The 15,393-nt window shown below is 33.2% G+C and overlaps 1 protein-coding gene across 1 annotated transcript in view; it reads left to right on the top strand.

Moving 5' to 3' along the window:
* The window catches only part of LOC131073604 (uncharacterized), a 28,169-nt gene extending 17,743 nt beyond the window's left edge, over positions 1 to 10,426 (top strand). Inside the window, exon 3 of the mRNA XM_058010066.2 lies at positions 10,015 to 10,426. Within this exon, the coding sequence (XP_057866049.2) occupies positions 10,015 to 10,140 (126 nt within the window). The 3' untranslated portion in view covers positions 10,141 to 10,426. The remainder of the gene's footprint in view (positions 1 to 10,014) is intronic.
* The last annotated feature ends 4,967 nt before the right edge of the window (positions 10,427 to 15,393 follow it).

The raw sequence follows: 15,393 nt of genomic DNA on the forward strand, positions 1-15,393 counted from the left end.
TGTATGATCATGGCTATGTGGATGTTTATGATAGATGCATGATATATGGTTATGTCATATGTGATGCAATAGATTATAAAATATATCTTGATCTAATGATATCCATTGTCCAAGTCAATCTTTGTGAAGTACTTTGTCCTACTCAAGCAATCCATTATGTCATCCATCGTAGGCAATGGAAACTAATAATTGATGATGATCTTGTTTATAGCTTTGGAATCCATGTACATTCACCATTAATCTCTCTTCTTAGGTGCCAATACTGCTAGTACCGTGTTTGGACTCACATTCTTTGATCGAACATCTCTTTAGTGATTTTTGAACTGGCTAGGTGATTTCCTCATTCCCCATGGGTGTTCTCTCTCAATATTAGATTAGTGTGTTGATCTATGCACCTCTTGGGTGTAAGCTCATTTGGAACATCACTTGACACAATGTCCTAACTCCTTATATTCTGCAAGCAACTTGTTCAAGTAGTTCACTATCCTTTGAGTTTTCTGATACATGCTTAGCAATGAGTTTGAAATCACTCTTTTTTGCATGTAACCTACTAAGGAAGTCCTTTCTGATTACCAACATCACTCTAGACTCAGTAGCACACTCTATCTTATTCTTGTATTGGATTTATGAGATATTTCTTGTCATCTTTAATGGGGGTGTAGGTGCCATTGTGTACAACCTCTTGGATCTAACTACTATGGCCTCCCATGTAGACATATGTCCATAGGTGGGACATCACACCATATCTCATAACTATGGGAACCAGCTTTACAACAATTGATGCACTATTCTTTCACTACCACATGTCAATCCTTTTGCAACCATGAAACTCAATAAGGATTTGGGTGTGTTGACTTCTTCAAGACAAGCTTTTCCACCATATCCATGGATACTAGATTGCTTGTGCTCACACTATCAATGATAAGCTTGCAACATTTGTATTGGATAACAGTTCGAAAGGGACTTCTTCTTTACATGTGCTCATTTTTTGTCTGGGCATTTTCAACAAAGCCCTCTTCATTATGAAGGATTCCCTCAGCTTTGGCTCTTGAATAGGCAAAGCAATCGACTCTCATTGGCTTTTGCAAGATGAACACCAACCTCCTCTTCATATGGTTTAGTCTAGCTTAGAGAGCATTTGAAATCTTTATGATCCGTTTCAGCACAATGAAAGCAAGCTCCAATGAATTCTCCATCACCATGTTCTTAACTACCTCTTCCTCTTGATGAAGTAGCTCTTCGATGCTTAGAACTTTGGATTTGGGAAGTGCTAGCTTCCCCTTCATGTTTTCGTTTCTACTAGTATTTCCTTGACCTTTTCTTTTGGAAAATTTTCTCTCCTTTTGTTTGGTGCCTAGTGGAGATCTTCTCTTCAACTTTCAAGGCAACTCAATAAGCTTTTTTTATAGTATCAATCTTTAGCTTAGCTCATCTTGGATGTTGAGTATTGATCTATTCACATATCTTGACATCCTCTTGTAATGACTACAAAGAGGGATAAAACATATGAAAGATCCTATGAGCAACCACCAAACTCTAGATCAATCACAAATAAACTCCAATTGTAAGCACAATTTAGGAAGCATACCAAATTTAACAAAGCATAAACAATAAACGTAAATCAATGCAAATCATATGTTGAACTTGATGCTCGTGCCTCCATTGCTCTTCTCCTTCTTGTCACTTGTGTGGAATGGCTCTTAGAATCGTAGCACAATACATGCAAAATGATAACACAAAAATTTAAAGATTGTGGTTGATGTTGATTGAGAATGAGGTTTGATTTATAGATTTTAGAGATTCGAGTTGATGATCAAGATTGAGAATTCAACAGAAAGATCAATGGTGGAGGATCATTGAGACAAGTTAGTTAGGAGATGATCACTCAATGTGACTGATTGATTGGCAAGTTAACTCATTTGACTGACTTAATTAGTTGATAGATGAGTTAGTTAGAAAAAGTGATTTTGAAAAAGGTGGACTGACTAACTAGTTAGAAAAAGTGATTGATGAGTGAAACTGAGAGTCAGTGGCAGTTGCCATTTTTGACATGTTAGTAGGAGAATGAATGGAATTAGCATTTCATTTAATTTGGAGGGAATTTGGTTTTCGAAATTTGAGAGAAATTAAATACAATAAATTAAGAAATTTATTTAATTGAGAGGACATAATTAGTTAATTAAATAATTGGGAATAATTATGGAAAGATAATATAAATTGATTTAATTAAATAATAAAGATCATTCAATTAAAGCAAATAAACATGATCAACTTGGCTTGTTCCAATCTTACTCATGGAGGATCATGGACATTCTTACACTTGAAATGCCCTTCTAATTTGCTAATCTGTTCAATCAGCTTATTTGAATTCAAATTTTTGGAAAAGTTAGGAACATCTAACTTTATTCATGTTTTGGTTCTAGCAAGTGCTCTCAATAACACACCTTCACCTTTGTCCAAGGGCTTTTTATCTATTCTTGCGTTTTCTCCTCTCTTCTCTTCTTTTTCCATCTCACAGTCTTATTCTTTGTGGTTTGGGTCTCTTTGATGATCTATTTCAATTGCAATGATTTTGAATTGAAGATCTTGAAATAGTAACTTCATTATTCTCTCCAAAGCAGCCACTCCAATTTACCTTCTAGGAGGCATGCTGACATATGCAAACCTCTACACCCCAAGGCCTAAAACTTTACCCTAGGAAATAGGACAAGTCAATCACATACACACCTCCCCACAAGTAGTAAACCTGCTTTGATACCATTTAATGCAATCAAGGTGAGGGAGCCAAACAGCAACACTGAACAAACCCAAAAAACTTAAAAAGTTAACATTGACTAAAATGGACATGATGCTAAGATTCAACTCTGATTTTAAGAAACAATACACATGAATTAAGACAACACTAATAAATGAACAAATACATTGCTGATTTTATTATTCAATAACATATGGAAGAAGACAATGATTCTTGGGAAGTTGTCATTTCCCCTCCTTGAGTGTTATATATAGCATAAATAAAACAATTATTATTATTAATTAATATAATATTTATCAACGAATAATTATTAAATATTTATTTATTTATTAAATATTATTATTTAATATTTATTAAAATTTATTCTTGAGATATTAAAATAAAATAAATAATAATAATATAATGAATAAATAAATAAGTATCGACCAATGCTTAGGAACATGATAAATAAATGTCCTATCATTTAAGACTAAGAATCACTGCTAAGGAAGGTGATTATCGACAGCACCGAGATTATCGTCTAGCAACACATAATAGCAACAGGGCTGAAGATAGCTATATCATTGCTGACGATGTTTAATAACATCGATTGTAATATCGATTCAGACAAGGAGACGAACCAACATCTATTACGAAGAGAGTCTAACATTGGCGGTAGTCCATATGAAGGCAGCTATCGAGTATTAGTAAGAATCGGTAACTAACCAATTATAAGAAGCGATTAAAGGATCAAATGCTAATTAGCAGGACAACGATTAAGACAAGTAAAGGGGTGCATTGAATATATTTATCCAGCTGTTATGAAGAAACCGATCAAGAAAAGATGTGACTAGTCAAACCTTAAAGGATGCCAACCCTTGGTTTTGGAAAATATAAGAATTAGATCAGCATCATTCCTAGAGGGGGAGATTGAATATTAATAGGAAAAAATATACATCAATTTGAACATACTTGTGGTTTGCCATGATAGGGGAAATGAGGGATATAACCATCGAATAAACTGGAAGTTATTAATATATAGTCTGTGCTCATAAAAGGAGGTTGGATTGCATCCCTGTTGATCACCATCAATCAGATCAGATCAGAATTGTTATTAAGTTACAGGCAGTAACATCCTCGCTCTTGGTGGTATGCATGGAGATGAGCTTAATATATGAAGCACCATAATATTCTTATACAGAACTTGATAATAATATAATTACAGAGAATATTATAATGATTATAATCACTATAATATTCTATAAGAATTACTCTGCAGTAAAATATATAGTATAATACTATAATACTATATGAAAATAAATAAAATATATAAATATATAAATACATATAGACAGAAATAGTAATTTGAATGAATAAGTAAATCTGAGACTATAAATCAGATTGAATTATCAATTCAATATCAGGAAGAAGATTATGTCATCACTGATTTGATTCATGTTGAGTTAGATTTGTCTCCTACTCAAATTAGTTATTAAGTCAAAATATATAGAAATAGATTAATTATAGTTAAAACAGGTCTAAACCTAATAGGGGACATTACACCTTGGTTTTTTGGCAAATCTGTCCTTGTTTTGAAAAGATAGACCAGTGGATTTGTTGCAGCCAAAGAAAAGGTCAACTGGGTCCCTATTTAGTATTTATGTTCTAGTTTTTTCCATTTGAAACCCAGGTAATTACATTTACACTTTTGTCATGGCTTTTGTCACATTGTGTCAATACAGTAAATGGAATGCCACTATACCTATGACATTCATTACTACCTATAAGAGCATCTATGATGCTTCATTGATCAGAAGTTACTTGTAAGTGAGCATCTTTTGACTAGTCCAAGTACACCTTGGAATTTGGAGCACTCCATTTTCGTGTGGATGCATGATAATGCATTTTTTTTTGCATGTTGAGGGAGCGACCTACTCAACTAATTTAGCCAATGGATAAGGTTCTTCTTCATCGAGGGAGTTCAATTTGAGAAAGACTTGATCCCTTCTTAATTTAAGCACCACATTTGGAGGTCTTCTTCACGGAGGGGCTTACATTTGACTAATATTGGACCCTTCATGATTTTGGTGCCATTTGGAGAGAAATGCATAAAAACTTAAGATTGGATTTAGTAAAGTTGGCTTCCAAAGCATTGTTTTGTAAGTTAAAGATAAGAAGTGGAGTTCTTCAATTGTTGCAAATTATTGGGAGCTTGGAGCTAGTCCACAGGATGTTGAATATTGTTGTACTATTTTGTAGATTGTGGTAAGAGTTTTGTAGATTCTTGTATGTTGAAATGTTGGTCTTTGCACGGAGAAACTCTGGCAAAATTTCTGTAATGTCCCCTATTAGGTTTTAGATCTGTTTTAACTATAATTAATCTATTTCTATATATTTTGACTTAATAACTAATTTGAGTAGGAGACAAATCTAACTCAACATGAATCAAATCAGTGATGACATAATCTTCTTCCTGATATTGAATTGATAATTCAATCTGATTTATAGTCTCAGATTTACTAGTTCATTCAAATTACTATTGCTGTCTATATGTATTTATATATATTTTATTTATTTTCAGATAGTATTATATTATATATTTTACTGCAGAGTAGTTCTTATAGAATATTATAGTAATTATAATCATTATAATATTCTCTGTAATTATATTATTATCAAGTTCTGTATAAGAATATTATGGTGCTTCATATGTTAAGCATTCATATTAAGCTCATCCCCATGCATACCACCAAGAGCGAGGATGTTACTGCCTGTAACTTAAATTACAATTCTGATCTGATCTGATTGATGGTGATCAACAGGGATGCAATCCGACCTCCTTTTATGAGCACAGACTATATATAATAATTTCCAGTTTTTTCGATGGTTGCAGATAATATATCCCTCATTGCCCCTATCATGGCAAACCACAAGTATGTTCAAACTGATGTATATTTTTTCCTATTAATATTCAATCTCCCCCTCTAGGAATGATGCTGATCTAGTTCTTATATTTCCAAAACCAAGGGTTGGCATTCTTTAAGGTTTGACTAGTCACATCTTTTCTTGATCGGTTTCTTCATAACAGCTGGATTAATATATTCAATGCACCCCTTTACTTGTTTTAATCGCTGTCCTGCTAATTAGCATTTGATCCTTTAATTGCTTCTTATAATCGTCCGCCAATGTTAGACTCTTCGTAATAGATGTTGGTTCGTCTCCTTGTCTGAATTGATATTACAATTGATGTTATTAAACATTGTCAGCAATGATATAGTCAGACCTGCTATCTTCAACCCTGTCGCTATTATGTGTTGCTAGACGTTAATCTCGGTGCTGTCGATAATCACCTTCCTTAGCGGTGATTCTTAGTCTTAAATGATAGGACATTTATTTATCGTGTTCCTAAGCATTGGTCGATACTTATTTATTTATTCATTATATTATTATTACTCATTTTATTTGAATATCTCAAGAATAAATTTTAATAAATATTAAATAATAATATTTAATAAATAAATAAATATTTTATTATTTTTCAAATAATTATTCGTTGATAAATATTATATTAATTAATAATAATAATTGTTTTATTTATGCTATATATAACGCTCAAGGAGGGGACATGACACAAGGCCCACCTAACAAAATTCGCTTGCTCTCCTCAAGGGACTGGAAGGAGAACAGGAAGAACCCATTAGACATTGCAGCCACCTGGATCTGACCAGTAACACCCCATCTTTTTGAGGCCCAGCAATGGACAGTGTCAATATTCTGGCAGGGGCCAAAGAGTCTCCCAATGAGAGCATTTTCTAAGGAAGCAACAACTCTATCAACCAAGGCATCAGGAATCTGTAAGCAAGAGCCAACAGAAAACACAACACCACCAGGTTTAGGATCCACAAACGGCTTGGAAAACCAACATTCTCAAGTTCAGAAGAAGTAACCTCAGACAGCAAATCTGACCTTAACTTATCTATTTAGGAATGTTAAGATGTATATATTGGCTGTCAAATGGAAAAATATGACACCCATTTGATACTAACAAAACAAGCCCAGCAAAAGGGGTCTTGAACTTAGTAAATGCTGAATTGTGTGGTCTGATGAAGACACCCATTGAGTTTGGAGCAAAGTGGTTTCTTCTATTGGTTGATGAATTTTCCAAGAAAACATGGGTCTGTTTCCTAAAAATTAAATTAGAATGCTTTTCTCAATTTGCAACATTCAATGCCTTGGTGGAAAAACAAATAGGCAAACAGATCAAGACTTATATTTGATAAAGGAAGTGATTTTTTCTCAAAATAGTTCCAAGAATTTTGCAAGGTTGGTATGCATAGACAATATACCATTGTACATTCCATAACCAAATGGAGTTGTGGAAACATAAATTAGACATTTTATGGAGATGATGAGGTACACGGTGCACAATTGGAATTGGCAGTATTGACATTGTGTTGTAGCAGCGAATAAAACAATTTACATTCTTAACTCCAGTCCATCTAAGATTCTAAAGCACTGCAGAGTATCATTTTTGAGGAAATACAGTCAAATGGTAGTCTATGGGTGACTTTTGTATTTTTGGTTGTGTTGATTTTGCATTATTGCTCGCAGAAAATAGAAGCAAATTAGATGCAAAATGTAGGAAATATGTTTGTTGGTCATTGTGAGGAGTCAAAAACATATAGATTACTACGACCCTGTAAACACAATTTTAATTAGTAGAGATTTTTCATAGATGAGAAGATACCTTTTTCCTTGGTTAATGGTAAATCTATTGACATTCTTGGACAGCTAACTGCTACAATTAATTTAGGAACAAGTTCTGGGCTTGAACTTGAAACACAAGGAGGCTCTCAAAGCTAGGAAGCTTCAAAAGATACAAGTTTTCTGGGGGGTTTCGAGAAGAACAAAGTTATATTCAGATTTCACAAATCAGTTAGGGGAGCCAATGGGAGAAACCAAAGTGGTCTTAAACCATGAAGAAAGATGTTTAGGAAAATGAGTTGGAAATTTGTTGCTCACTTTACATGTTTTACATCCTTCATAAACTTTAATAAGCCCTGCCATAATTATCAGTCCTTTATTGGTGTTTTTTCGCCCATAATATTTTTCTGTCTTGTAATACTGCATGGTAGTTTCTTGTATTGATGTGCCTATAAATATTCTCACACATGGATCAAGGCTAAGAATTATTATGAAATATGTTATTGTATTCTGAACAGTTGAGTTAATATGTTTTGTTGGGTTTTCCAAGGTTAGAATCTCTTTATTTTAGATAGATTAGTCGGGATTTCTATTGGGGCCTCACCCTAAAAGCATAACAAAAGAACTTACAATATTGCGACTAAAGGTGAAGAGTCCTATCTACTAAGGCTAAAACCTATACTTAAAGCCCTAAAAAACCATACTTGCTTAGAAGGGCGTACAGCAAAAGACACCAATGCTAGAGTTTTCATTCAATATAGCTCAGAAAAAGCACTAAGGCAAACAGTCTTCAGAGCTTAAACCACTCCCCACCTCTCTTTATCTGCTGCAACCCATGCCTACACTCAAAGAGCACCACCAACTGAGCAGCATTTTGAGTTTCACCTTTTAACAATTGTTGGAAATAAAGGCCAAAACCCATGTCCTTCGGAAATAGAGAAGTTATTATCACTTATTGAAAAATCATATTGATGGTGTCCTTCTTGATTCCTGGTTGAAGAGATTAAGGAATCACAAACCTAATTAGTACTTGATTGGAAGGACAACAAATGGCACTAGTCAATAGCTATAGAGCTTGGATATATACGATTCCTTATTTTAGATGGTTTAGTTTCTAGCATACTGAATGTCATAACTAATGCGTCTTTGCAGTTGATGTCTAGAATTGTAATGGGTCTACCTTGATCCTTTTGAGAATATTAATAGTCATCAAGAGATTTTTTTAACGAGACTGATAAAAACTTCAAAATGCGATTAACTTCAATTTCAGTCTCTATCAACTTTTTCTTAGGAAATTGAAATTTGATGGGGCCTACTGTTTTGAAAAAGTTGCCCGCCTTCTTTGTGATTGTCTTCTTTTTATGTCTCAATGGCTGGTTTTGGTGAGCACTCCAAATATTACACCTGAGTATGATTGCGATATGGGGGGAATACAACAGCAGAAAAGGACCAGTTTAGATTACAAGCTTATTCTCATGCTTCCCCAAAGGCTTCTCTGTGGAATGCAGCCATTGATGATAACAACTCCACTGAAATGACCAAATTATGCTTCAAAACTGGAGATCCACATTATATACTTTTTCAAGTCCTGACTTGAGAAATCAATATTGAAAGACAATTCAATTCTTTAAACTTAATATCCACATCCTATTCTCTTGCAAGGCCCCATCAGTTGCTTGCTTTCCATCTGACAGGAGCCCGTCAATAAAATGAATGAAAATGATATCTTTCAGAACATATTTTTAACTCTGTAGAGTGGATAAAATTGCAAGTTTCTAAGTTCTGGTCTGTATCTGAAGATTTTCACATCTATGAAAGAAGACAAGTCAAATTACGGCAATTACTCTGCACTTGCTTTGTGAACCATCCAACAGTGCTCACGGTAGCAAAATTTCCATCATTGGTGTCTATGATATCCACAGTAGATAATTGGTAGTTTATTCTTGGACATGCTTAATAGCTATCATTCTTATATTAAAATGGTTGATACATGTGGCTGGAGATAATTTGTTCATTTACATTCTATTTGCTCTTCCCTTGATTTACATTTCAAATTTATTTTCACCATCCACACGTGAAAACTGTGAATCACACTGGGACATAAACAACAGCAGCTGGTCTTTTGTTGATATAACTGGCGCTGCTTGAGTTATTCTTTTTCTCCCAATTTTTGTGTTTTAGTAGCAATGCCTACTTATGGTCATAAATCAGTCCATCGCCCAATTTTTGTCTTTTAGTAGCTGGTGATAAAAGACAATCAGTCCATGAGCCCAGCAGCATGGGTTTTTCTTCATTGATTGACAATATCTGAATCACGAGGAATTGATCAGATCTATTTTTGTTTATATGATCAGATCTTTTTTTGTTTATATACGATCTCTCTTGTTTTGAATGGTTGTGTAAAATAGTCCATTTATGTAGATGCTACCGAGCAGTACTCAATATCTTATTGTCAGGTCTGCTAGTTGATATTTATTTGAAGATTAGTACTTTTTGTTAAAAAACTTTGTGCCAGTAATTCATTTATATCTCATTGGTTGACATGAAAGTAATCTATATTTTGTGAATTTTCTTAGGAGATAACCAAGTTCATCAATCAAGCAAATGAGATAAAGGCTGCAACTGTTGCGAGCAAAGAAGGTGCCCAGTTGCATATAGTAAAGCCACCACAAGTGGTTGCAGGAAATTCCAAAAAGAAATGATTTTGGCTGGAAATCGCAAAGAGCAGTCAAACTGTGATAAGGTGATGAGCATAAAATATTTCACAATATTTAGCCTTAAGTATGATAAATTTTTACAGTTACTGAAGCTCATATTTTAAACATAAACTTAGTTCCTGAGGGAGGTGGGAATACTAATAGATTAGGTTTGATTAATTGGTATCAAATGAACCAGTGAGAGCATAAGTAAAATAGCTTGGCTAAATTTTCTAATGTATATTTTTTCAAATTTGTTCTAAAATATCAAAGTTACTTTATCTATTATTCATTTTATTGGATAATATAATTGTTAATGAAATCTTTTTAACTTTAATTCATTTTGATTATAAAATAATTCTGTGTAGCCATTTTTTTTAATCACTTTTGATTCTATTCATTGTCACATTTCATACTGTTTTTTTGGTTTGGCTGGTAACATTTGATTGTATTTTTTTAATGTATATTCTTTTCTCAAATTTGCTTCAAAATATAAAAATTATGTTATGAATAATAGTTGTGAACATTTTTTATTAGGTTGATGTAAGATATGGGTTCATAGTTAATTGTACCATTGGTGGAATTTTTTTAACTATTCATTTTTATTATAAAAAATCAATAGTGTAAGCCAAATTATTTTTGTTTTGTATCACTTTTCAATTATATTCATTGCCCCATTTAATAATGGCATTATTTTGTATTGAAAGGATTGTAGGCCAACACAAAATGCATTTTTTTAATGATATTAGAACCAAATTTAGTTTGTATGGATACTCATGATTATTGAAAAGGCGAAAATATGAAAAATTGTGATTAAAATATTAATTATAAAAATTTAAAATAAAATTTATAAAAAATAAACTTTAATATAAAATAAGAATTCAGCTTCAAATCTCCATTTAATTTTTGACAAAATCTTATCTCAATTATTTGTTATGAATTTAATAATTTAACTACAATGTCAACTCCATTGTCTATTATATCCATTTGTTGAATAATGATATTGTCCATGTGCTCATGTTCTCTATTTTAATATAAAAAAACATTAAAAGAGAATCAATGTTTTAATTGGATTTTTTATAAATTTTTTATGATTTATTCATTTTGAGCATTGGAAGGAGACATTATGTGGCTGGTTGGCAATGAGATCCCAAGCCATTATGATTTTACTTGTGATCTGATATGATTTATGTGTATCATTTTTTCAGTAATAAAAAAGAAATGGCATTTATCAATATTGTTTCAAGCTAAAGATTGTTCATCTAAGTTTGTTGCATAAAAGACTACAAATATCATATACTCTCAAATTGTTGAGAGTTGTAGTACAAGGTAGTATTAAATCACTTGTTTGTGAAGGTGTATATAATTTTTTCATGTCATTTTTTGAGCACCACATATAACTTTGATAAAAGACTATTTTATATAAAGTTGGAATTTTTTAATATTAATTTTTATCATAAGAAAGCAGTGTCAACATGATATTAATTGTTTGATTTGAATATTGAAATTTAGTTGAATTCAAAATTTCTATAGATTGTAGTTTATTACTTTTTGTTCAAACTCTATCACTTATATTTATTTTTACTTATCTTTAGTCCTAACATCATCTTTATCATTTGGAATCTCAACATTTTTGTTTTGGCTTTTATAATCCATGTCAGAATGATAGAGAATCATTAAAAGCACATATTACATTTTGTAACAATTTCAATCTCTATACCTCATGTTTTCCTAGTAGAAGAAAAGTATTGTCCACAAATTGCTTTGACCAAGCTCTCTCAATTGGCATTCTAATTTTCACTTTTGGATTTCATGTTATTCTTTGGAATAATTAATCTTTCCCTCCTCTCTCTTTTGTTTTGCAATTTAGGTTGGAGGAGAAGCATTTGTAATTTGTGTGTGCTTGTCTCTGTCTGATGCATGGGTACATCGAAAGGGTGACCATTGGTACAAGATTGTATTGCTATTGGATATGAAGTTTACTACCAGATCTCTCTTCTATGAATTGATCAATCACTCAACCACCAATGTGGTCTCTATGATTGTAAATAGATGATGACTAAAAACGTCTTCACTTGCAGGATTGCTCTTCATTAATCTCATTCCTTTGTAGATCTCCAAAACTTGAACTAGTGATCTATGACCTTATCACTCACTCCACATGCACATCTAATCTCATTGAGATTTTGATCCTCTATTTCTATAGGCTTATACTTGACATAAGATCATAAGTTTTATTATAGGTTTCACATACATAGAATTGAATTATATTGTTTGACACATTTCAGATTTATACATAGATTCACATATTATAGGATTATGCTAAAATTGTCATTCATCCCTTATAGAGCGATTCACACAAACATTGGGGTTCATCAATATAGAGTATAATCCACACACGAGACATGAATTTGATCTCATTAATTTAATCTGTACATACATCATAAGGCTTTAATAGTCCTTGGTTTGTTCATGCAACTCGGGTTACCTTCAAATTGACTAGCTCCTATCCTATGAGCTTTCCTACACTTGACCATTCTTCATCTTTGATCAATTTTGTTTTCTCCTCTTTGCCACTTTGGTAGCTTTGGCAACTCGGGCCATTTTTTTAGGTGCCCCCCTAGCTCGTAATCTTACATCCCTCTTTAAGCATGGAAGGTAACTTCTAGCTCAACACAAACAACTCATACTAATTAGAAACTGACTTTTAATCATAGATATCTCAATCCCTATTTTCTACGAACTGAACTTCTCAATCCTTATCTATTCTAATCTACCATTTTGCTACCTTCTAGACCCTTGCACAACTATCTATGAGGATCATATCCTCATGCATTAACTCATCTTCTAGAATCTTAAAGGAAATACTTCAAGAAATTACATGATTACATTATAGGGAACCCACTCCCTTAGTAAATGTCAAGACCCTTTAGATGTAGTCAACAAAATTGAATTGAGAAACTATGTTCTTGCATCAAACTCGCAAGGTAGAAAATTTTATGACCTCCCAGTCATAAGTCTTCAATCTGCTTCTTTCCATCTAGATCCTACACTTGATTTTGCCATTGTCCACTTCCTTGACTACTTTGTTGTTTTGTTGTTGCTACTGCTACTTGACATCTTCCAAGATCTAATCTTCATGTTGTTGATGTTTGTAAGAAAGTTAAGTAGCAAAACAACTTCCCACACCAACCTTAAGAGGAGGGTAATGCAATTTTTTTTACAGATCCTTAAAATAGTTACATAAACTTAACAAAAATAAACATAAATAATATGCATACCACAACACAATGATTTATATGGGGAAAACCCTTTCGAGAGAAAAACCCCCCACTCCAAAAGCCCTCCAATATGTTATTCATAAATCAACAGATAACAATATACTTGTAGTGAAAGGTTCTTACAAGTGTATCGCCTACAAAAATCCAAAGGCAACTCATCAGTTATCAAACACTTCAAATACATCACAATACTTAGTCGTAATACAATGCCCTCATAAAATAGGGTTACCTTCTAGGACAAACAAAGCACATAAAATATCCACAGTTAGATCTATGGCCTAATGATAAACGCTCAAGATTTACAATGACAAATTATAGATAAAATGTGGTTTCGGGGGCATTGCCCTTGAAATCACCAGCTGGGGCGCATGGCCCCCGAACCCCTCACTAGGGGGGCATCCCCCCTAGACCTTGCAAGGGGGGTACCCCACTTGCAAACCCTCACTCATTTATCAACAATAACCTTTTATTATTGCAAGGTTGAGACACCATTTCCTTAACAAATCTCCCACTTGTTGAACAACTTGCAGAGCAACGAGAGAGGTTTTAACAAAATGTTTTAATTGCTAAGGGCTGAGAGACCCATAGATTCCGACCATTTGAACTTCTCTGTGCCTATAGCCTTAGTTAAAGAAGCTATAACATTCATCAAAGTATCCACCTTAACTAGATTCACCTTGCCATCCTCAACCATATCTCTAACAAAATGATATTAAACATCAATGTACTTAGTCCTGACATGGAATGTTGGGTACTTAGCTAGATAAATTGCACTCTGACTGTCACAATAAACTGTCACTGCACCTTGTTTTATTCCAATATCTGAACGTAGTCTCTTAAGCGAAGTAGCTTCCTTACGAGCATTAATAATTATCATATACTTAGCTTCAGTAGTGCACAAAGCAACCATAGACTATCGCTTAACCAACTAATTGCAACACCAAATAAAGTAAACACATAAGCATTGGTAGATCTTCTGCTATCAATATCACTTTCTCAATTTGAATCCACATAACTACAAATATCAAGGAAAATCTCATCTACTACCAAATCACCATGATAACACAAAGAGTACTCTAAAGTACCCTTCAAATATCTAAAGACTCTTTTAACTGCATCCTAATGAACTCTATCAAGATTAAAAATATATCTGGAAAGAACTCCCACTGCTTGGGCAATGTTTGGTCTAGTACAGATCATAACATATATCAAACTTCCAAATGCACTCTAGTAAAGCACTCTACTCATGTCTTTCATCTCTAATGGAGATGTAGGACAATATGAAACAGGTAACTTTGTTCCAACAGTAAAGGGAACACATAATGGTCTACAATCCTGCTTGTTATACCTCTGTAAAACTGAATTTACATACTCTGGCTTAGCCAAAAAAATTTGTTCACTCTACTTCTAATTTCCATTCCAAGAATATGTTTTGTTGCACCAAGATCTTTCATTTCAAACTCAGTAGCAACTTGAGACATTAGCTCTAAAACCATACTTTTCCCTTTACCAATAAATAACATATCATCAACATATAATGCAATGTATAGGACATGATCACTATTAGATTTATAATAAACACTGTGTGAGTAAAAATTTGAGTGCATTTCAAAAAAATTGAAATGACAAAGATAACAACGTAGCAAACACAAATTAATCAAACACTCAAGGTAAAGATGCTAAAAGGAATTCAAGAAAGCAAATGATAACAATAAAAGTAGCAAACTTCTCCGAAATCTTTGATTTGATTGTCTTTTGATTTGATGTGTGCTTGATCTAGTGCTTCTAAGGGTGCTAGATGTGCTCCATGATGATGAATGTGCAAATTAGGTGAAGATGGATGCAAATGATGTCGTTGCAAATGAAAGTGATATAAGTAATCAAAACATTATTATGATGATATGGTTGCATGAAAGTGGATAATTTGTGAAGAAAAAAGAGGGGTTAAATAGGCAAGGATGGAAGATGAAGAGGCTTC

The sequence above is a fragment of the Cryptomeria japonica genome, chromosome 11 (genome assembly GCF_030272615.1).
Source record: "Cryptomeria japonica chromosome 11, Sugi_1.0, whole genome shotgun sequence".
Taxonomy (NCBI): Eukaryota; Viridiplantae; Streptophyta; class Pinopsida; order Cupressales; family Cupressaceae; genus Cryptomeria; species Cryptomeria japonica.